General features: G+C 46.6%; 1 protein-coding gene across 1 annotated transcript; it reads right to left on the bottom strand.

The window, feature by feature from the left end:
• Window positions 1-13094: 13094 nt before the first annotated feature.
• Window positions 13095-16580, bottom strand: LOC101345154 (zinc finger protein 586-like). Its single transcript, XM_023741203.1, is given in 6 exon segments — window positions 13095-13541; window positions 13626-13919; window positions 13921-13995; window positions 14970-15000; window positions 15851-15935; window positions 16521-16580. Coding segments are annotated over 6 exon segments (771 nt in total). The 3' UTR covers window positions 13095-13315.
• Window positions 16581-17074: the final 494 nt, after the last annotated feature.

The raw sequence follows: 17074 nt of genomic DNA, 5'->3' as shown, positions 1-17074 counted from the left end.
GAAGCAGATCGCCAGGTCTTTCTCCCGCAGAGCCACTAGCAGGTTCCAACGGCCAACATTCAGGTAGCAGCCAAGCGCTTAACCATTGCACCACCAGGGCTCCTTACAAAAACATATACCACAACCATAAAAGAAATGAGTGACAGGATACACACAACTGACATATACAAAACACACCAGGCATTTGTGACCCAGTACAGAGGGACCGACCTACCACAGCAGATGTGGGAACGGCACAAAAATACTTCGTGAAGACTTGTGAGACAGGCATGGGATAGGGGCGCCCCAAAGCCTGGTGTGGGGGCCACACAGTCACAGTCTCCATGGATCAAGTGTGCTGAAGCAGGTGCAGCCCAACCGTCTGTCATCCTTTCATTCCTGGTCAGACCAGGCAGCGGGGTTCACACCTTGGCCCAACCTGGCACGTTGCACAGGTTCAATGGTGTCATGTGCTCAAAGGGAACACGTGGCGCGGCAGTCCTTCTCGCAGGTGGTAGAGGCCATTACTCAGAAACGCCCCCAACGGCTCCAGGCTATGGTCGGAGGTTTCTGGGCTTTTCCCGGTGCGATGCCCGCTCGCCTTCAGCCCGTTTCCGGAACCTCGGGTTAAGGGTGACTTCTGGAAGGGGCGGGCCTGGCCCTGGGGAAGTGCGGCCATTGTCGGTCATGTTTCACTCTGGTAGGAAGGGGCGGGGGGCCAAGGTCACGTGAAAACGGCCTTTAAACTTCAGGTGCTGTGGGCCGCCGGCCTCCTAGCTCAGCTCTGCGTTTTTTCTACGACGGAACCCCGAACAGACTGCCCCAATCTGGGCAGCAGCGACCACATGGACAGAGGACGCCTCAGCGCCGCTGGGCCCCAGGTGAGGGCGGCCGTGCCGCATCCACAGTTCCATGGCGTCCTCCCAGCGCGTGGGGGCCTCCAGCCTCCGTCTGCGGCCACCCCCAGGCCAGGCCCCTCATGATGCCGACATCCACCCCACCCTGAACCCCTACCTCCGGCGCCGGTCCCATCCCCCTCCGTTTCCCACTGCGCCAAGGAATCCCCTGTCCTGGGTGAGAGAAAGAGGCGTCTCAGGATCCCCTGACCCCGTGCCTTCCCAGAGCACCGAGCTGCAGTCCGTGCCCCTTCCTGGCAGTGACCTTGAGCAAGGCCCCTGCTGCCCTTGGCCTCCATTTTCTTAGATCTAAAATGGGAACTGGAGGAAAATCCTGGCGATCTACTTCTGAAAAATCAGCCGTTGAAAATCCTATGGAGCACAGTTCCGCTCGGATACACAAGGGGTCACCATGAGTCGGAGATGACTCCATGGAAACTGTTTAAGGAGCCCTGGTGGCCCAATGGTTAAGTACTTTGCTGCTAACAGAAAGGTTGGTTTGACGTACCCAGTGGCTGTTAGGGGGAAAGATCTAGTGATCTGCTTGCATAAAGATGACAGCCTAGAAAACCTTACACGGCAGTTCTGCTCTGTCACGTGGGATCACTATGAGTCGGAATCAACTCCGAGGCGCACAACAACAACAAAATGGGATAGGAGTGAGCAAAGGGTGTGCTGGGCTGCTAACCGAAAGGTTGGAATCCATCCAGAGGCACCTTGCAAGAAAGACCTGGTGATCTACTTAAGAAAAACCAGCCACTGAAAACCCTATGGATTACAGTTCTTTTCTGAAACACATAGGGTCGCCATGAGTCAGAGGTGACTCCACGGCAATTGGTTTGGTTTGGTTTTCGTTAAAATTGGAATATTAACAACTCTTTCATTGTGTCCAGGGGTCTGGGAGACAGCGTGTGTGTGATGTACATCCCTAGTGCCCATGTGTTGTGCCCTCGGTGCCTCTTCTGTGAGGTGGGTGATGAGGTCTCTGATCTTCTGCCCATGTTCCAGGAAATACATTCAAGGGCTGCTGGGATGGATTGAACATCCAGTTACTGGAAAGACTTCACATCCTTGTGACTATATGATGGTGGACTGTGGGGTTCTATGCATCACCCTGACCCTGTACTGTTAGACCAAGTGACTGGCTCCTCACTGTAACATGGAGATGATGACGGTGTTGACCTCATGGGCTCCTAGGGACTGGTCCCTCCTGATAACATGACCAAAGTATGGAAGATGAAGTCTCACCATCCTCGCTTCTAAGGAGCATTCTGGCCGTACTTCTTCCAAGACAGATTTGTTCGTTCTTTTGGCAGTCCATGGTATATTCCAGCAGACCATTGTCCATTCAAGAAGCTGGATTCAAGCCCAGGAGTCTGGCTCAGAACTGTTGTTGTTGTGTGTTGTTGAGTCAATTCCGACTCATAGTGAGTCTACATGACAGGGTAAAACTGCCCCACAGGGTTTCCTAGGCTGTAATCATCATGGAAGCAGATTGCTAGGTCTTTTTTCCCCATGGAGCTGCTGGTGGGCTTAAAGTGCCAACCTGTTGGTTAGTAGCCAAGCACTTAACCATTGTGCCACCAGAGCTCCTTGGCTCCAGAGCTGGAGATGTTAATCCCTTTTTCATGGCAGGTAAAGCCCTCAACATGGGGCTGATTCACAGTGAGGCTCAGCTGCTGCTGCTGCTGCTGTCAGTTTTTGGAATTATTACCATCATTTTTTCCCATTCCTCTAATGTCCCAGAGCACTTACTATCTGCCCAGTCCACATGGGATAGGCCATTGTCTGTGTCCTTCTGCAATGGCTTCCCTCACTGAGGGCTTTTCTGCCTGACACAATTACATTACGTCCAAAGGCATTGTCTTCCTCCCACCTTGAGCCAGCACAGACCTAGGCCCTGGGCGGGGGGATGGGGGTGGGTTCTGTAATTCAGGCCTTCAGTCTCTGCACCTTTACCAGTGATGAAGCAACCACCTCTCAAGGCAACTTGGCTTCATCTCTTTGACTTTCCAGGTGTCAGTGACCTTCAAAGATGTGGCCGTGACCTTCAAACAGGAGGAGTGGGGACAGCTGAACCTAGCCCAGAGGATCCTGTATTGGAAGGTGATGCTGGAGACCCACGGGCTACTGGTATCACTGGGTAAGGCCTCACGTCTCACTTGTGTGAGAGACCTGCAGCCTCTTGATTCCTGGCTGGTCACAAAGGCCACAGGAGCTGCCTTGCTTGCTCCTGGTGGTCTCCTTGTATCTGCATCTGGGATCCTTGAAAAAGAAACAACAGTCTTTCTATAGCACCCAGTACAATCTGGCCTCACTCTGAGTTCCTTATTCCAGAGTCCACAGGAAGGATGCTAATTAGCCTAGCCTGGTTGGATCCTATGTCCCTACAGCCCAGTAAGCAGGGGCCATGGGTGGCAAGGTGGTCTCCAGAAAGTGGGTAAATCAGGCTGCCCCCCTCCAACCGAGGCATTTTCATCTCCCAACCAACCAAACCCATTGCTGTTAAGTCAATTCCATCTCATAGCAACCCTGCAGGATAGAGTAGAACTGCCCCATAGGGTTTCCAAGGCTGTAGTCTTTATAAAAGCAGACTGCCACATCTTTCTACCACAGAGTGCCTGGGGGTTTCAAACTGCTGACCTTTTGGTTAGCAGCTGAGTGCTTAACCACTTTGCCACCAGGGCTCCTTATTTCCATCTCACTGTTGTGTGAAGTATGAACAACATGGCCAGGGCAGGGAGTCCTTCACAAATCTCAGCTTAACTCAGTTCAGAAGAAGCCCTTGCCACGTGAGATGCTGGGCCCTGCCTTCTTTGCTAATACAAAGGCTTTCTTTTCTGAAATGTTGGTGACAGCAGATGATAGTTGATGTCTGTGAAATGTCTTACTGGACTAACTCACCATGTCGCTTTCCCAAATTTCACATTTGTTTAGTGGTCCAAGAGCTGGTCAGGTGCAGTCATGGCCGCCTTCAAACAGCAAGGGACCACGGCCTCTGAACTTCTGTGTGAGACTCCTTGTGATGCCCTCCCTGGGGGTCTGCTTGTTTCTCATGTCCATGGGAGTACAGTGTGCATCAGTGGGAAGTTCTGTGCCACACAGTTATTCAGAGACCCTGGTGCCTTCTAATGTCAGTTTGTAGTTTTAACGTGGCTCTGGCATCATCCAGCTAATACAGGGAAAACGAGAGGAAGTGGATAAGTAACACACAGTTGGACACACACTTCACTTCCACACAGTCCATTGACAAGAACTAGGCATTTGGCCACACCTGGGTGCAGAGGACTGGGAAATGTGGATTAGCTGTGTGCCCAAAGAGAAGAGCGAATGAATGTGCTATGCTCAGCTTACTCTTAAAAAAGTAAGAATGATAATAGTATGTCTACATCATTGGATTTTTTGAGGCTGTAATTAGATGATGCAGCAAACTGCTTTGTACAGTGCCTGGCCCATAGTAAGGGTCTACAAAAGTAAGCTATTGGTATTCATGTAGTCATATTAATCATAACGGATAATAATATCACACATTTCCTTCTGGACATTCTTCTGGATGGGGAGGAAGGGCAACATTCCCTTGAAATTACTATCTGCACTTTACTTTGTCTCCCACTCTTTCCCACTGTCTTTATCCACCCACTCATCCTCCTGTTTGTCATATGCAAAAGCAGTACCTTGTACTACAGTTTCTGGTCCCTGTTGCCCTGAAAAACACCAAGTGACATTTGGTCTCATTTGGCCCACATCTGTGCTACTGAGTGCAGCTGGAGCCATCCACCAAGTGGACTGGCATCACCACGAAGTCATGGGTTCTCTCCCCGTAATGGTCCCTCAGGTGTTCAGCCAGCCAGTGAGTGTCTTTGGCTGGCTCCACCTCCAGCCCCCAGTTCCAAACACTCCCTGCATCTCCTCAATCTCACACCTTTACTTAGATATCTCAAAGGTACCTCGAGCTCATCATGCCTAAGAAGAAACTCCTTATCATGGCCTCTACTCTCGCATCCTCTGGTTCAGAGATTAGTCCTGTCATCAAAGTAGATTTGAAGGCTGGAAACAACCTCAGATAGCCCCTCAACACCTCCATCTCCATCAAAGCCAACGTCCATCCATCCCTAAGTACAACCTATTTCATATCATATGAGTCTCTTGAATCTATCACCTCTACCACCTTCGTTGGCTCCATCACCAACACCCTAGTCCAAGCTCTCATCATCTTTGGCTTGGATTGTGCCAGATATTCTTAACGGGTCTCCCCACATCTTTTGTGTGCCTTTGGTCCGTTCTTTCTCCTGCACCAGCTCCTGCAGACACATTGTTCCAAATCTTCATTTCCCCAACTGCTGGTGTCTCAGCATATAACCTACTTCATGTTAAAAATAAAGGCTACCTACTTCTATTTCTTAAACCTCAATTCTTAAAGTCTTGTCTACATTTTCTCATACCTGTGGCTCGCCTTCTTGTCCTCCACAGAAGAGGATTTGCCTCTGATTATGGCTAGTTCATCCACCAGAGTCTACATTGTACCCTCTGCATTCTCAGGACACTCGCTTTTTCACAGTTCTACTCTGTCTTATGGAGCCCTGGTTGCCCAGTAGTTTAAGAGCTCAGCTGCTAACCAAAAGGTTGGCAGTTCGAATCCACTAGCAGTTCCTTGGAAACCCAATGGGGCAGTTATACTGTGTCCTATAGGGTTGCTATGAATTGGAATCAACTCGACAGCAGCAGGTAGTCTGTTATATAGGGTCACTATGAGTCGGAATCAACTCTGTGGCACACAACAACAATCTCTACAGGAGCAGATTGCCAAGTATTTTCTCCCATGGAGGTGCTGGTGGGTTTGAATTGCCAAACTTTTGGTTAACAGCCAAGCACTTAACCATTGTGCCACCAGAGCTCTTTTCATTTTGCATACTGTGTTCTATATAATTGTGTGAAACTATCGCGATGTATTTTTTTCATTCTCCTGTTTGTGGACAGTTGCATTGTTTACATTGCTTGGATATTATGAAGGACACTACCATGCATATTCTTGTTCCTAATATTTAGTGGCTATAAATACTTTTATCTGTTGGTTGTATACCCAAGAGAAGAATTGCTGGGTCATGGGATAGGTCTATGGTTGGCTTTAGGACAAACTGAAAAATATTTTTCCAGAATGGCTGCACCATTTCACAGTCACTAGCCATATACTATTGCACTAGATCCTCCTCAACACTTCGTGTTGTCCACTTTAGTCTTTGAGGCATCGTTATCAAATTTCTCAGAATGACAACAGTGAAATTGTTCATGCTGACATCACTGCTGTCATTCTAATTGCCTAGTACAACAATGAGAATAAATACAGGATGATGGCCCACAATTTAGTGAGCATTGACGCTGTCAAGAACTGTGGTGAGTGCTTTACAGGCATTTTCTCATTTAGCCCTCACGACAGCCTGAGAAGCTGAGAGTCTCCTAGTTTCCCAGAGGAGGAAGTTGAGTTTTAGAGGAGAAGATAATTCATCCAAGGTCAGCTTGCATAACAGAGGCAGGATTTGAACCGGGGCATTCTGGCTCCAGAGCTCTCTCTTAACCACCATGCTGTTTGCCTCTTGGCAGCGAAAACTTGTCAGATCTTAATAGTGCTTGAGTTTTTGTCCTATTTGACTGTTTATATCTCTATCCCACTCCTGCCGGGCTCTTCATTCCCTTCCTCTTCCTCTACTTACTTCAGTGTTGGCTTCACCAGTCATCTTCTGGTCTTTAATCTCTGAAGTACTCACCAATGGTGAATCTATCCCTGCTTACTCCTTCAACTTCAAGCCAGTGCCTCTCCCACTGTCTCTATCTTGAATCTCTGACTTTTTCCACTAGGACCCAGTTCATGGGTCACTTCCTCTAGGAAGTCTTCCATGATCTCTTTCTCTCCCCCTGGTCAGGTGTCACTTACCTATATTCTCTTAGCATGAAGAGATGTCAATTCTTAGAGCAACTTCCCCCACCCCTAGTGTCCTCATTACTGTGTGTTTCCTCCCTACAGTGGACTGTGAGGAAGGGTCTCTACTCAAGATCCTCTTTCCCCTCTCCCAGACTCTCATCCAGGTATCCCTGTAAGGGTGTCAAGTGTACAAGGACCAGAAAAAAAAGAAATTGAAAACCCGGATTTCAGCGATGACAAAAACACAGCAGGCATCAGAGGTGCTATTTTCATTCTCATTTTCCTGCTGAAGTGGTGACTTTGTTTCTTCTATGTCACATCACTAATAGGCCCCTTTTGTGTATTGGATTTCTTTCAGGTAACAAAGTAAACTTTCAGACCAGAGAGCCTACATCTTCTCAGCCAGTCTTGTCTGAGGGAGCCTTGCTGCAGGGAAGCCTGACTGGTGGAGCTTCAAGGGACTCCAAGTTGGGGCAAGCCGGGATCAGGAAAGGCTTTTGGAAAAGCAGAAAAGACCATTGAGGCCAGGGACAGACCCCTACAAGGAGACCATCCTGGAAAAATAAGCCTTGAAGATGATGGTTTGGGGATAGATGATAGTGTGCACTCAAGGGTGTTACAGGAGCAAGTCTCTTCCAACGTTCTCCATGAACCAGGTGAAGTCCCCATTTTCCATACAGGTACACTGCCCTCTGAGTGCCAAGAATGCAGGAAACGTTTTAACACAGAAAGCATCCTTGTTCCACATCAGCAGATTCACAGTGGACTTAAAATCTGTGAAAGCAATGACTATGGAAAAGCCTTTAGTCAGAACTCAAACCTCATTCACACTGGAGAGGAGCCCTTTGAGTGCAGTGAATGTGGAAAGGCCTTTAGCCACAGCTCCTCTCTGGCCTCTCATAAGAGGAGCTACACAGATGAATGGACCTTAGTGTACAAAGAATGTGAAAAAGCTTTTAGTGTTCTATCTTTATCCAATACATGAGGAGTCACACTGGAGAGATGCCCTATGAATGTACAAAAACCTTCAAGTGCAACTCAAGACTCACAAGGTATAGAAATATTCATACTGGAGAAATGCATAGGAAGGCCTTTCCCCAGTGATCCCACCTCAGTCAACATCAGAGAGCTCCTACTGTAGAAAGACTTTCTGAATTTAACTAAGGACACTCGTTAGCCACAAGAAAAATCTGCCGTCTGAGATTTCATACTGAAGACAAACCTCTTAAATGTCATTGCTGTGAGAAAACCTTCTGTGGTGGATCATCATTTCCTTGTTACCTAAAGAGTCATATTAGTATTGGACACAGTCTGGGCTTTAGTCTCATACAGAAGGAAGAACCAGTGGTTACTGTGAGTTTAGAAAATATCTCCAGTTCCAGGTCTTCCCTTGGTTACTAGGAAGGCAACTCAGAAATATTTTTAAAGAGAGAGAAGGAAGAGGAGGAGATGGACAATATAAAAGAAAAAAAAATGCCTTTACAAACTCTTTCAGACTTCTCTAAAAAGCCTGTTGAAATATGTCATTGATTTTTATATTTTAGTGGGCAGTGTTTAAGGAGTATTGGGGGGTCTCATCCCGTTTATGTATTTTTTATATCCATTCACTGCCATCCTGTGTCAGGAGAGTTGGACAGTGGAGTGCAGCTCAACAGTCTTCTTTGTTCCAGACATTATTTTTTCCTACCTATGAGAAGCTAAGTCAAAGGTGGGGGCTTGAGTCATGAAATACTCAAGGATCCACATGTTGATGGCCACATTTTACTGCATGACATAAGTCTGTTAAAGGCTTTGATTTTTATAAATAAATGCTTTATTCATCTATTGGGCATAGGTTTTTAATGCCCAACACTCTTTTTCCTGATTCCATTCTACTTGTTTGTTTTGTTTTCTTGGCAGATTTGTACTTGTGTTGCCTCCCCCAGGTGAGTCCTAATTCTTCTTACAGTGGTTTCTCAGTTTCTTTACTCCTGTGTAGAGGGATATCTCCAAGTCCCCCTCAGAGTTGAAACAAGCAATATAAAGCACAGTTCAGTTAAATTCATGATAAACTTAGAAAAAGAAACATGGAGCAGAATTTTCATTGTTTATTCTTAGATTTATGTGAAGTATTGCTGCAAAATAAAGTGCCTAGGATTTGAACAAGTGGACCAGGAGTGTCCATGCAGGTTCATATGGATTTCACAGTCACCACCATGGACTTAATCTCTCAGTGCTGTCATCAGTTGGGTATTTTGGAATTCCTCCTTTGAGGTTGTATTTTGAGTTTGGATTTCAAGTTGCATTATTGGTATTACATGAGGTAAAAAAATTATTGTATAGACAAAAAAAATAATATCCTCACTTTGAGCCTGCCCCAGAGCCTTTTCAGTGACCACATATTTTACAATGAGTGGGCATGTACCTCTTTGAGGTGCTTTATCCACACATTTACTATGGATGCACTTCTCAATGAGTTAATGTGTTTGTTAGCTGCCATCAAGTTGGCCCCAGACTTTTGGTGACCCCAGGCACAATGGAACAAAATGCTACTCGGTTCTGCACCATCCCCATGATTGGTTGCAGATTGGACCTTTGTGATCTTATATCACTAGGCCTTCTTAGTTTGTCTTAGTCTCAACTTCTGAAAGCTGTTCGGCGTCGTAGCAAAAACTGAAGCTTTCATTCACTGACAGATGGGTAGTAGCTGCCCATGAGGTGCACTGGCCGGGAATTGAACCCAGATATCCTGCATGGAAGGCAATTCTACCACTGAACCACCACTGCCCCCAATGAGTTAATAGGGTTTCTCTATAATGATTTTGAATACAGTGTGTATAGTTTTCTATTATTGGGAAAGTGAGATGCCTCTTGAGGACGGTACCTTTCTGTGTCCTCACTCAGGAGGGCCTTCTGTGTTGTAGCTGTGACTATACCTTAGTCCCTGGGTTTGAGAAAGTTAGTGAAAACCCCCTCCCAAAACGTCTTGGTTTACTCAACATCATTAGCCATTAAAACCAAAAAACCAAACTCATTGCTTTCAAGTCGATTCGATTCATACCGACCCTATAGGACAGAGTAGAACTGCCCCCAAAGGGTTTCCAAGGCTGTAAATTGGAAGCAGATGCAAATCAAAACCACAATGAGATAGCATCTCACGCCTATTAGAATGGCAGTGACAAAAAAAAAAGTGTTGAAGAGAATGTGGAGAATTTGGAACCTTCATCCATTTCTGGTGGCGATGTAAAATGGTATTGCCCCTGTTGAAAACTGTCGGTTCCTCTAAAGGTTGAACATGGAACTGCCATATGACCCAGCAATCCCAATCCTAGGTATATACCCAGAAGACATGAAAGCAAGAACACAAAAACTTGTACAGCACTTTTCACAATAGCCAAAAGTTGTAAACCACCAAAATGTCCATCAGTGGATAAACAAAATGTGGTACATACACACAATGGAATATTACCTGTAAAGAGAAATGAAGTCCTGATGTATGTCACAACAGAGATGAAACACAGCAAAATAAATCAGTCTCAAAAGGACATACTGTATGACCTCACATAAAATAAGCAAATATATAGAAATCAAAACTTAGTGGTTAGCAGGAGTGGGAGGGAGGGGAGAAGGGTGAGTTTCTGCTTGGAGGGCACTGAGTTTACATTAATGGTGGTAGAATAATTAGGAAAAAGATGGGGACAAGAGTTGTGCAACATGAAGAGTGTAAATGTCATTGAATTGTGCATGTAGAAATTGTTGAATTGGCAAATGTTTTGTGCATATTTGCACCACAATTACATAGATAATGTTCTCAGCAGAGGGTTCCCGTTTTTCCCAAAGCAGGAGCATTGTGCTTCCCAGTGGATGAAGGAGCCCTAAGGGTTTGTTCCCTCATTGTCCAAATCTTTCCATACATTCTTTATGAGGTCATTCAGAGGGATGTGCATTTCCTTCCTCGCAAACTCACTTTCCTCTGGTGTATGTTCTTCACATGGTTTGCATGAGTCTGGAGGCTCTCACACACGCCTCACCCAAGTATGGCTTCTGCCCAGGGTTGCTTTGTGCTTAGCCAGATGCAACATGATGTTCAAGACTGAACAGGGTCGTGGATGCCACCTCAGGCCTGTCCCTGTCCCCCGCCACCATATACAGTGAATCATTCCCGTGGTCCTGTTGATCTTCCTCCTAAATATTGCTTCAGGATCCACCCTGTACTCCGTGCTCCCATACTGAGCTATCACCCAGTTATCAATGTTGATATTGTGAATGTTGTGAGAGACACTGAGGGACTGGGACTGCCCACTGAGGCCTTCCCCATGTCCCAGTCCCCTTGGTTTGTCCTCCCGATTCCCTCATTCAGCCCTGGACTGCTCCTTCCCATGCCTCAAGGAAAAATACAGATCACTGAAACAATGGTGGTAATCAGCAAGAACATTCCTTCCCCCTACTGGAAGCTATCCTTGAGCAACCATAACTGTCTTATCATGATTATATGGTTTCATGAATTTATATGTATGTCAAAACTTAGCAAATCGTATTACTCAGCCATAAAGAGAAATGAAGTCCTGATGCATGTTACAACATGGATGAACCTTGAAAACATCGTGCTGAGTGAAGTCAATCACAAAAGGACAAATAATGATCTCACTTATAAGAAATATCTAGAATAGGAAAATGTATAGAGATGTATAGAGACCAAAGTTTATTAGTGGTTACCAGAGATGGGAGAAGGAAAAGGGGAGTCATTGTTGAGGAAGCATTGAGTTTCTGTTTATGGTGATGGAAAATTTGGCAACGGATACCGGTGATGTTGCACATGATTGACATAATTGGTGTCACTGAATTGTCCATGTAAAAGACGTGAAATTGGCAAATGTTGTAATATATATTTTTCCACAATTAAAAAGTGTACTTTAAATGTGTGTACTTTATTGCATATCAATTACACCTTAATAAAGCTTTTAAAAATGGTTCAAAATAAAAATGTAGATCACCTACTCTGGAAAATCCGGTTTGGCAAGCCTATATTGACTCCATCTCTCCCCTCATGCCCTGGGAGGGGCAGCCTTGCCTCCGTGACAGCAAATATTGGTGAGCAATGAAGGCCATTTCCAAATGAGTCAACAGGAATGACAGAATTCCAAGTGCCTGGAATATCTACCCTTGGTTTCCTGCCTTGCCACAACGACCTTGAGATGAACAGTTCAGAGGCTATGGGAATCCACAAAGCCTTTATTTCCCCTGACAATAAGCTCAGCTACATAAGACACACAGGTCTGGGGGTCTTGAGAATTGCTGTGCACACATAGTCACTGGGACATATGTGGAAGCACTTTTAGAAGAGGCACACACCATGTCATTTGCTGCAGCCTCCTGCATGCCCTATTTATTCATGGGAGCAATCACAGTGCCCCCCAGCCCCTGTAGTCTTACAGCCAGTGACACCCATCTACTGGATTCTGGACATCAGGGCCCATGGCTCCTTTGGAGGACTTGGGGAAGATTCTCTCAACAGTGCTGGGCATTATGTGATACACACTGTGGTGAAAGGAAAAAAGGCCTGTTGTTTCCAGAAGCACTAGAGGTTGTAACAACTGCTCCCTCTGCATAGTGACCTTAGAACCCACAAACACTAGACAGCCAAGCCACAAATTAGGGCCACAAAGCCCTGCAGTTTTTCTTGAGGCCATAAGCAGCAATGGAAATTAGGCCTAAACTAGGGAGATATTTTCTGCCATTATTCTGTCACTCTGAGGCATACAAGCTCAGGGTCCCCAAAAAAGTTCACCCTTCATGCTGGCAGAACCCAATTCCACTTTCAAACTATCCCACAAGTGAATGGAACCCCCAAGATTAAAGGTGTGTAAACAAAAAGTCCTTTATATTGTACAAATTTAGCAATGTATAGCAGGCAGTGCTAGAGTTGGTGACTTGTAGGTTTGAAAAGTTCATGACAAGCATCACATGAGATGAACAATGTTCCTGAAAGAGGTAGTACTTCTCTGCAGGGTGACAACTCTGATCAGGTCTTAAGGGACAAAACTGGGTCAGGTTCATGTCCTAACTAGCTAGGGAGAATGAACCCCCACCCCCCAAGGGCTCATACTCTTGATTTCCTCCAGGAAATAGGATAGAGGTCTGTTTCCCTGAGCACCTTGGGGTGATGGCAGATGCACACTGCAGACTTTCCAGTGGTAGAAGTGAAAGAACTTATAGAAATTGGACATGATAAAAATCTGGAAAAAGTCCTGGGCAGTTTCGAAAGTGCAGTGCAGCTTCTTAAAACTTGTTACATAACTGGAACTTATGGGGAATCTCCCTTCTGTGGAATGTTCGTGTAGGATGGTCAATTCAGGTAGATCAGTCCCTCACAAAGGTTCTACTCAATTGTCATTACTTTGAATTAGGACATCCTACATTCCCGGCACATCTCAGGCCTTTTTCTATGTGAAATCTGATGTTGAATGAAGCCAGATCTTTGACTAAAGGATTTCCTACGTTCCCTGCACTCATAAGGCCTTTCTCCAGTGTGAATTCTCCAGTGTCAAATAAGGATAGAGCTCTGCCTAAAGGATTTCCCACATTCACTACATTTAAAATGCATTTCTCCACTGTGAATTCTCTTGTGTGCAATAAGGTTGCAGTTTCTCCTAAAACATTTTCCACATTCAGGGCACTCATAAGGTCTATCTCCAGTGTGAACTCTGCAGTGTTCAATGAGGGCAAGTCTCCGGCTAAAGGATTTCCCACATTCGCTGCACTTATAAGATCTTCCTCCAGTGTGAACTCTCCAGTGTCTTATGCAGCTAGAACTTTAGTTAAAGGATTTCCCACATTCTCTATATTTAAAAGACATTTCTCCACTGTGAATTCTCTTGTGAGCAATAAGGTTGCTATTTCTCCCAAAACATTTTCCACATTCAGTGCACTCATAAGTTCTATCTCCAGTGTGAAATCTCCGGTGTTCAATGAGGGTGGAGCTATGGCTGAAGGATTTCCCACATTCATTGCACTTATAAGGACATTCTCCTGTATGATCTCTTTGGTGTTTTATGAGGATGGCTTTGTATGCAAAGAATTTTCCACATCTGCTGCACCCATAAGGCCTTGCACCACTGTGAATTCGCCAGTGTTTAATAAGGCTGGAGATGGCTAAAAAAATTCCCACATTCACCACACTCAGAAGGCCTTTCTCCATTGTGAATTCCCTGCTGCTGACCAAGTCTGTAATTGCAACTGATGGCTTTCCCACATTGCTACCCTCATAAAGTCCCTCTCCACTGCAGGCACTCTGGTGGTGAACAAGTATGTGTGGCTAGAAGTTTTCCAGCACTCACCCCCCTTGTAATGACTTTTTCCACTGTGAAAGACCTGCCCACACTCAATGTTGCTGTGTGTCTTCTCACTAATGAGAGTGGCCTGGTACTGGAGAAGGCCCAGGGGGCCCGGGTGTCCTTCCCAACCTCCCCACAGGTGAAGGACTGCCTTGACACTTGGAATCTCCAGCTGTTCACAATCAAGGCCCTGTCAATGTCCCTCCTGAAGAGTTCCTCTCCACTGTGATGGTTCTGGTCATGGGGAAGGTTTGCATGAGTCTGGAGGCTCCCACACATGCCTCACCCAAGTATGGCTTCTGCCCAGGGTTTGTTGCTTTGTGCTCAGCCAGATGCAACATGATGTTCAAGACTGAAACACATTTCTCACAGGGTGAGTCTTCTGGGTGGATGGACCTGTCTGTGGATTCCTGACCTGTGACACTCCTACAGACACATTCTGCTCAGAAGACACCTTCTTCTCTGTTCCATGCCAACAACCTGGAAGCAGAGAAATGCCAATGAGATGCATGCTGACATTGGTGGGAGGGGGAAGTCCCTATAAAAAATGTGTGTCAGACACACCTAAGAATGAGTCCATGGGATTATTTTGAGATGCTGGGAGCAGGTTCAGGAAGGGGCTCCTTGAAGTAGTGGCCCTCCAACTATCACAGAATTGGGGAGGACTCACTGGACAAAGGACAGAAGAATGGAGTGTAGTTCAGGGAGGAGAAGCAGAGTTTCTAACTCATTCCTCTGCCATCAGCCTTTAGCAGGGCTTTGCTGGTGATGAACATATGATGTGCACAGGGTTAGCTGTGCTCAGGAAATCCAATTGGAACCAAATAGTTGGCACTCAAGGACTGTTTAAGGATATGTGCACACCTCATGACGTGTGGGCCAGTGTTCGGGAATGCTGCAGAGGGAGTAGTGGAGAAGATCAGGTGACATGTGGAGGACAGAAAGGTAGGGCGCCCAGGTGCTGGAAATCTCAGTAGAAATGACAAGTCAGCAAAGTGTCAAGAATGGGAAAAAGAGGTAGAAATGAGGTGTGACCAACTCCATTTTCACCAAAACACTGGTAGACACAGGGAAGCTTCCTGATACAGTCTGATCGTTGTTGTTCCCTGCTGTTGTGCCCTCCCCCACTGCCATTCATAAGGGCCAGACCTCCTCTGAGCCCATCTTTCATGTTCACTCTGTGAAGCAACAGGGCTGTGCTCCCACCCCAGTTCTGTGACTACATGCGAACTACAGGCTGCTACAAGTCCTAAGAGGAAGACAGGACAGGGCAGTGGCCAGCATTGGCCCAGAGCAACTCACACACAAAAGCCTAGAGTAAATAAAACTAACATAAAAAAAAAAGCCTCCAGGAAGGGTCCCGCAAAAACAGCCCCTGATCCACATAAGGAGTAATTATGAAGCCACGAAGAAATGTCAGCTAGAGGAAGGGAGCAGAGCTTGGGACACAGAGGTGCTGTGGATGTGGACATAGTCACTCTGCCAGTAGGGCAATCAAGGTGAGCTCCATTAGGCTGACTGTAAGACTCCTGACTCCAGAGCCGTTCCTTGCAGGGTTTGGGCAGTAGGTTTGGGGGCTGCTCAGAGCAGTACACACAGCTCAGCCCTGGCACCCACAGCAAATAAGCCAAAGGAGTGGGAAAGGTAGCAGAGCCCACAGTCTGTGGAAGAACAGAGATGTCTCTGGGGAAAAGAGGAAATGCAGAGACTAGCTCAGAACACTGGTGTGAGTGTGAGGGTCTTACCCAGGGACTCTATAATTGCAGAGTTCTCCAGCTTCACATCTAGGTACAGCAGCCTCTGAGCCTCATCAAGGAGCCCCCACTCTTCCTGAAAAAAGTCAATGGCCACATCCTCAATGGGTCACACAGCCATGCCATGATGGGGAAAACAGTTCATTCCATGATTAGCTTTTCTGCTAGGTCTCCCAGTTTGTTCCCCCATATACCTCCCCTGCTCACCCTCCTTCCCAGCCACCACCTCAGAGGAGATACCAGGTCCTGATGCCACTAATGTCTATTCTCCTCATGGTCCTACTGATCACTGTGTCAACTGACAGCACCAAAAGACAGGTGGGCAGAGACGAGATCTAAAGTCTAGATCTGACATGCAGGGCCACATGTGCACCCTTACGTCAGGCAGTTCCCTGGGAACTCCCAGATCTTGCCTCTCAGAAACAACCAAATACAGACTTATCTTCACCCTTAGATCCACAACACAGGGCCATGGGCCATCAGTTCACACTAGTCTCCACAAGCACACCACTCTTCTTCTCACACTCTCTCCCACTCTGCACTCCCACAGCCTACTCCCCCTCCTGCCCTACAACTCCAGAGTGTGCCTGTCAAATTCAAACAGGATTCAGTACTACTCCTGGCCTGCAATGATCCCCCTATGAAAGCCTCTCTGCCTGACTCCGATCCTTGCTTCATCCACAGTCACCAGGAACTCTACCTGTAGAAGAGGGAGGCCCATGCCCCCCACAACTTGTGTTGAACTTGCTATCCCCTAACCCATCAAAGCCTTCCTCTCTCCACCTAAGCCTCCTTCAAAGCCGACCCTCCATCCTTGGCCTAGTGTCTCTCCCAAATGACTACCTCTGCCCCTAAGCTAATACGTCACCTCAGACTCCATGAAGGGTCACAAGAAAATCCTAGTGTATTCACAGAGCAGTGAATAAGCACCAGCCTCGACCTCCTTGTCATCTTACCTCAGTTACGTCTCATCCAATCATGCTGTGGAAGTCTGTCGGGCCACCTGTCAAATCATGCTCTCTCCCATACTATCCCTATGGCCACCTCTCTTCCTCACCTGTTTGTGACAAAAACCACCTCAACAATGTGCCCAAGCAAGAGATCCAACCCTCGGGTCCCACCCTCCCCTTCCTGGCATGCTATTAGCATTACAATCATGACCCAGGTTCCCCCTTATTAATATGACCCACTGCTCTATCCTGGTCCACACACTGT

Source organism: Trichechus manatus, unplaced genomic scaffold (assembly GCF_000243295.1).
Source record: "Trichechus manatus latirostris isolate Lorelei unplaced genomic scaffold, TriManLat1.0 scaffold00176, whole genome shotgun sequence".
Classification (NCBI taxonomy): domain Eukaryota; kingdom Metazoa; phylum Chordata; class Mammalia; order Sirenia; family Trichechidae; genus Trichechus; species Trichechus manatus.
Note: the sequence above shows the minus strand (reverse complement) of the source record. Positions and strands in the feature narration are given on the sequence as shown.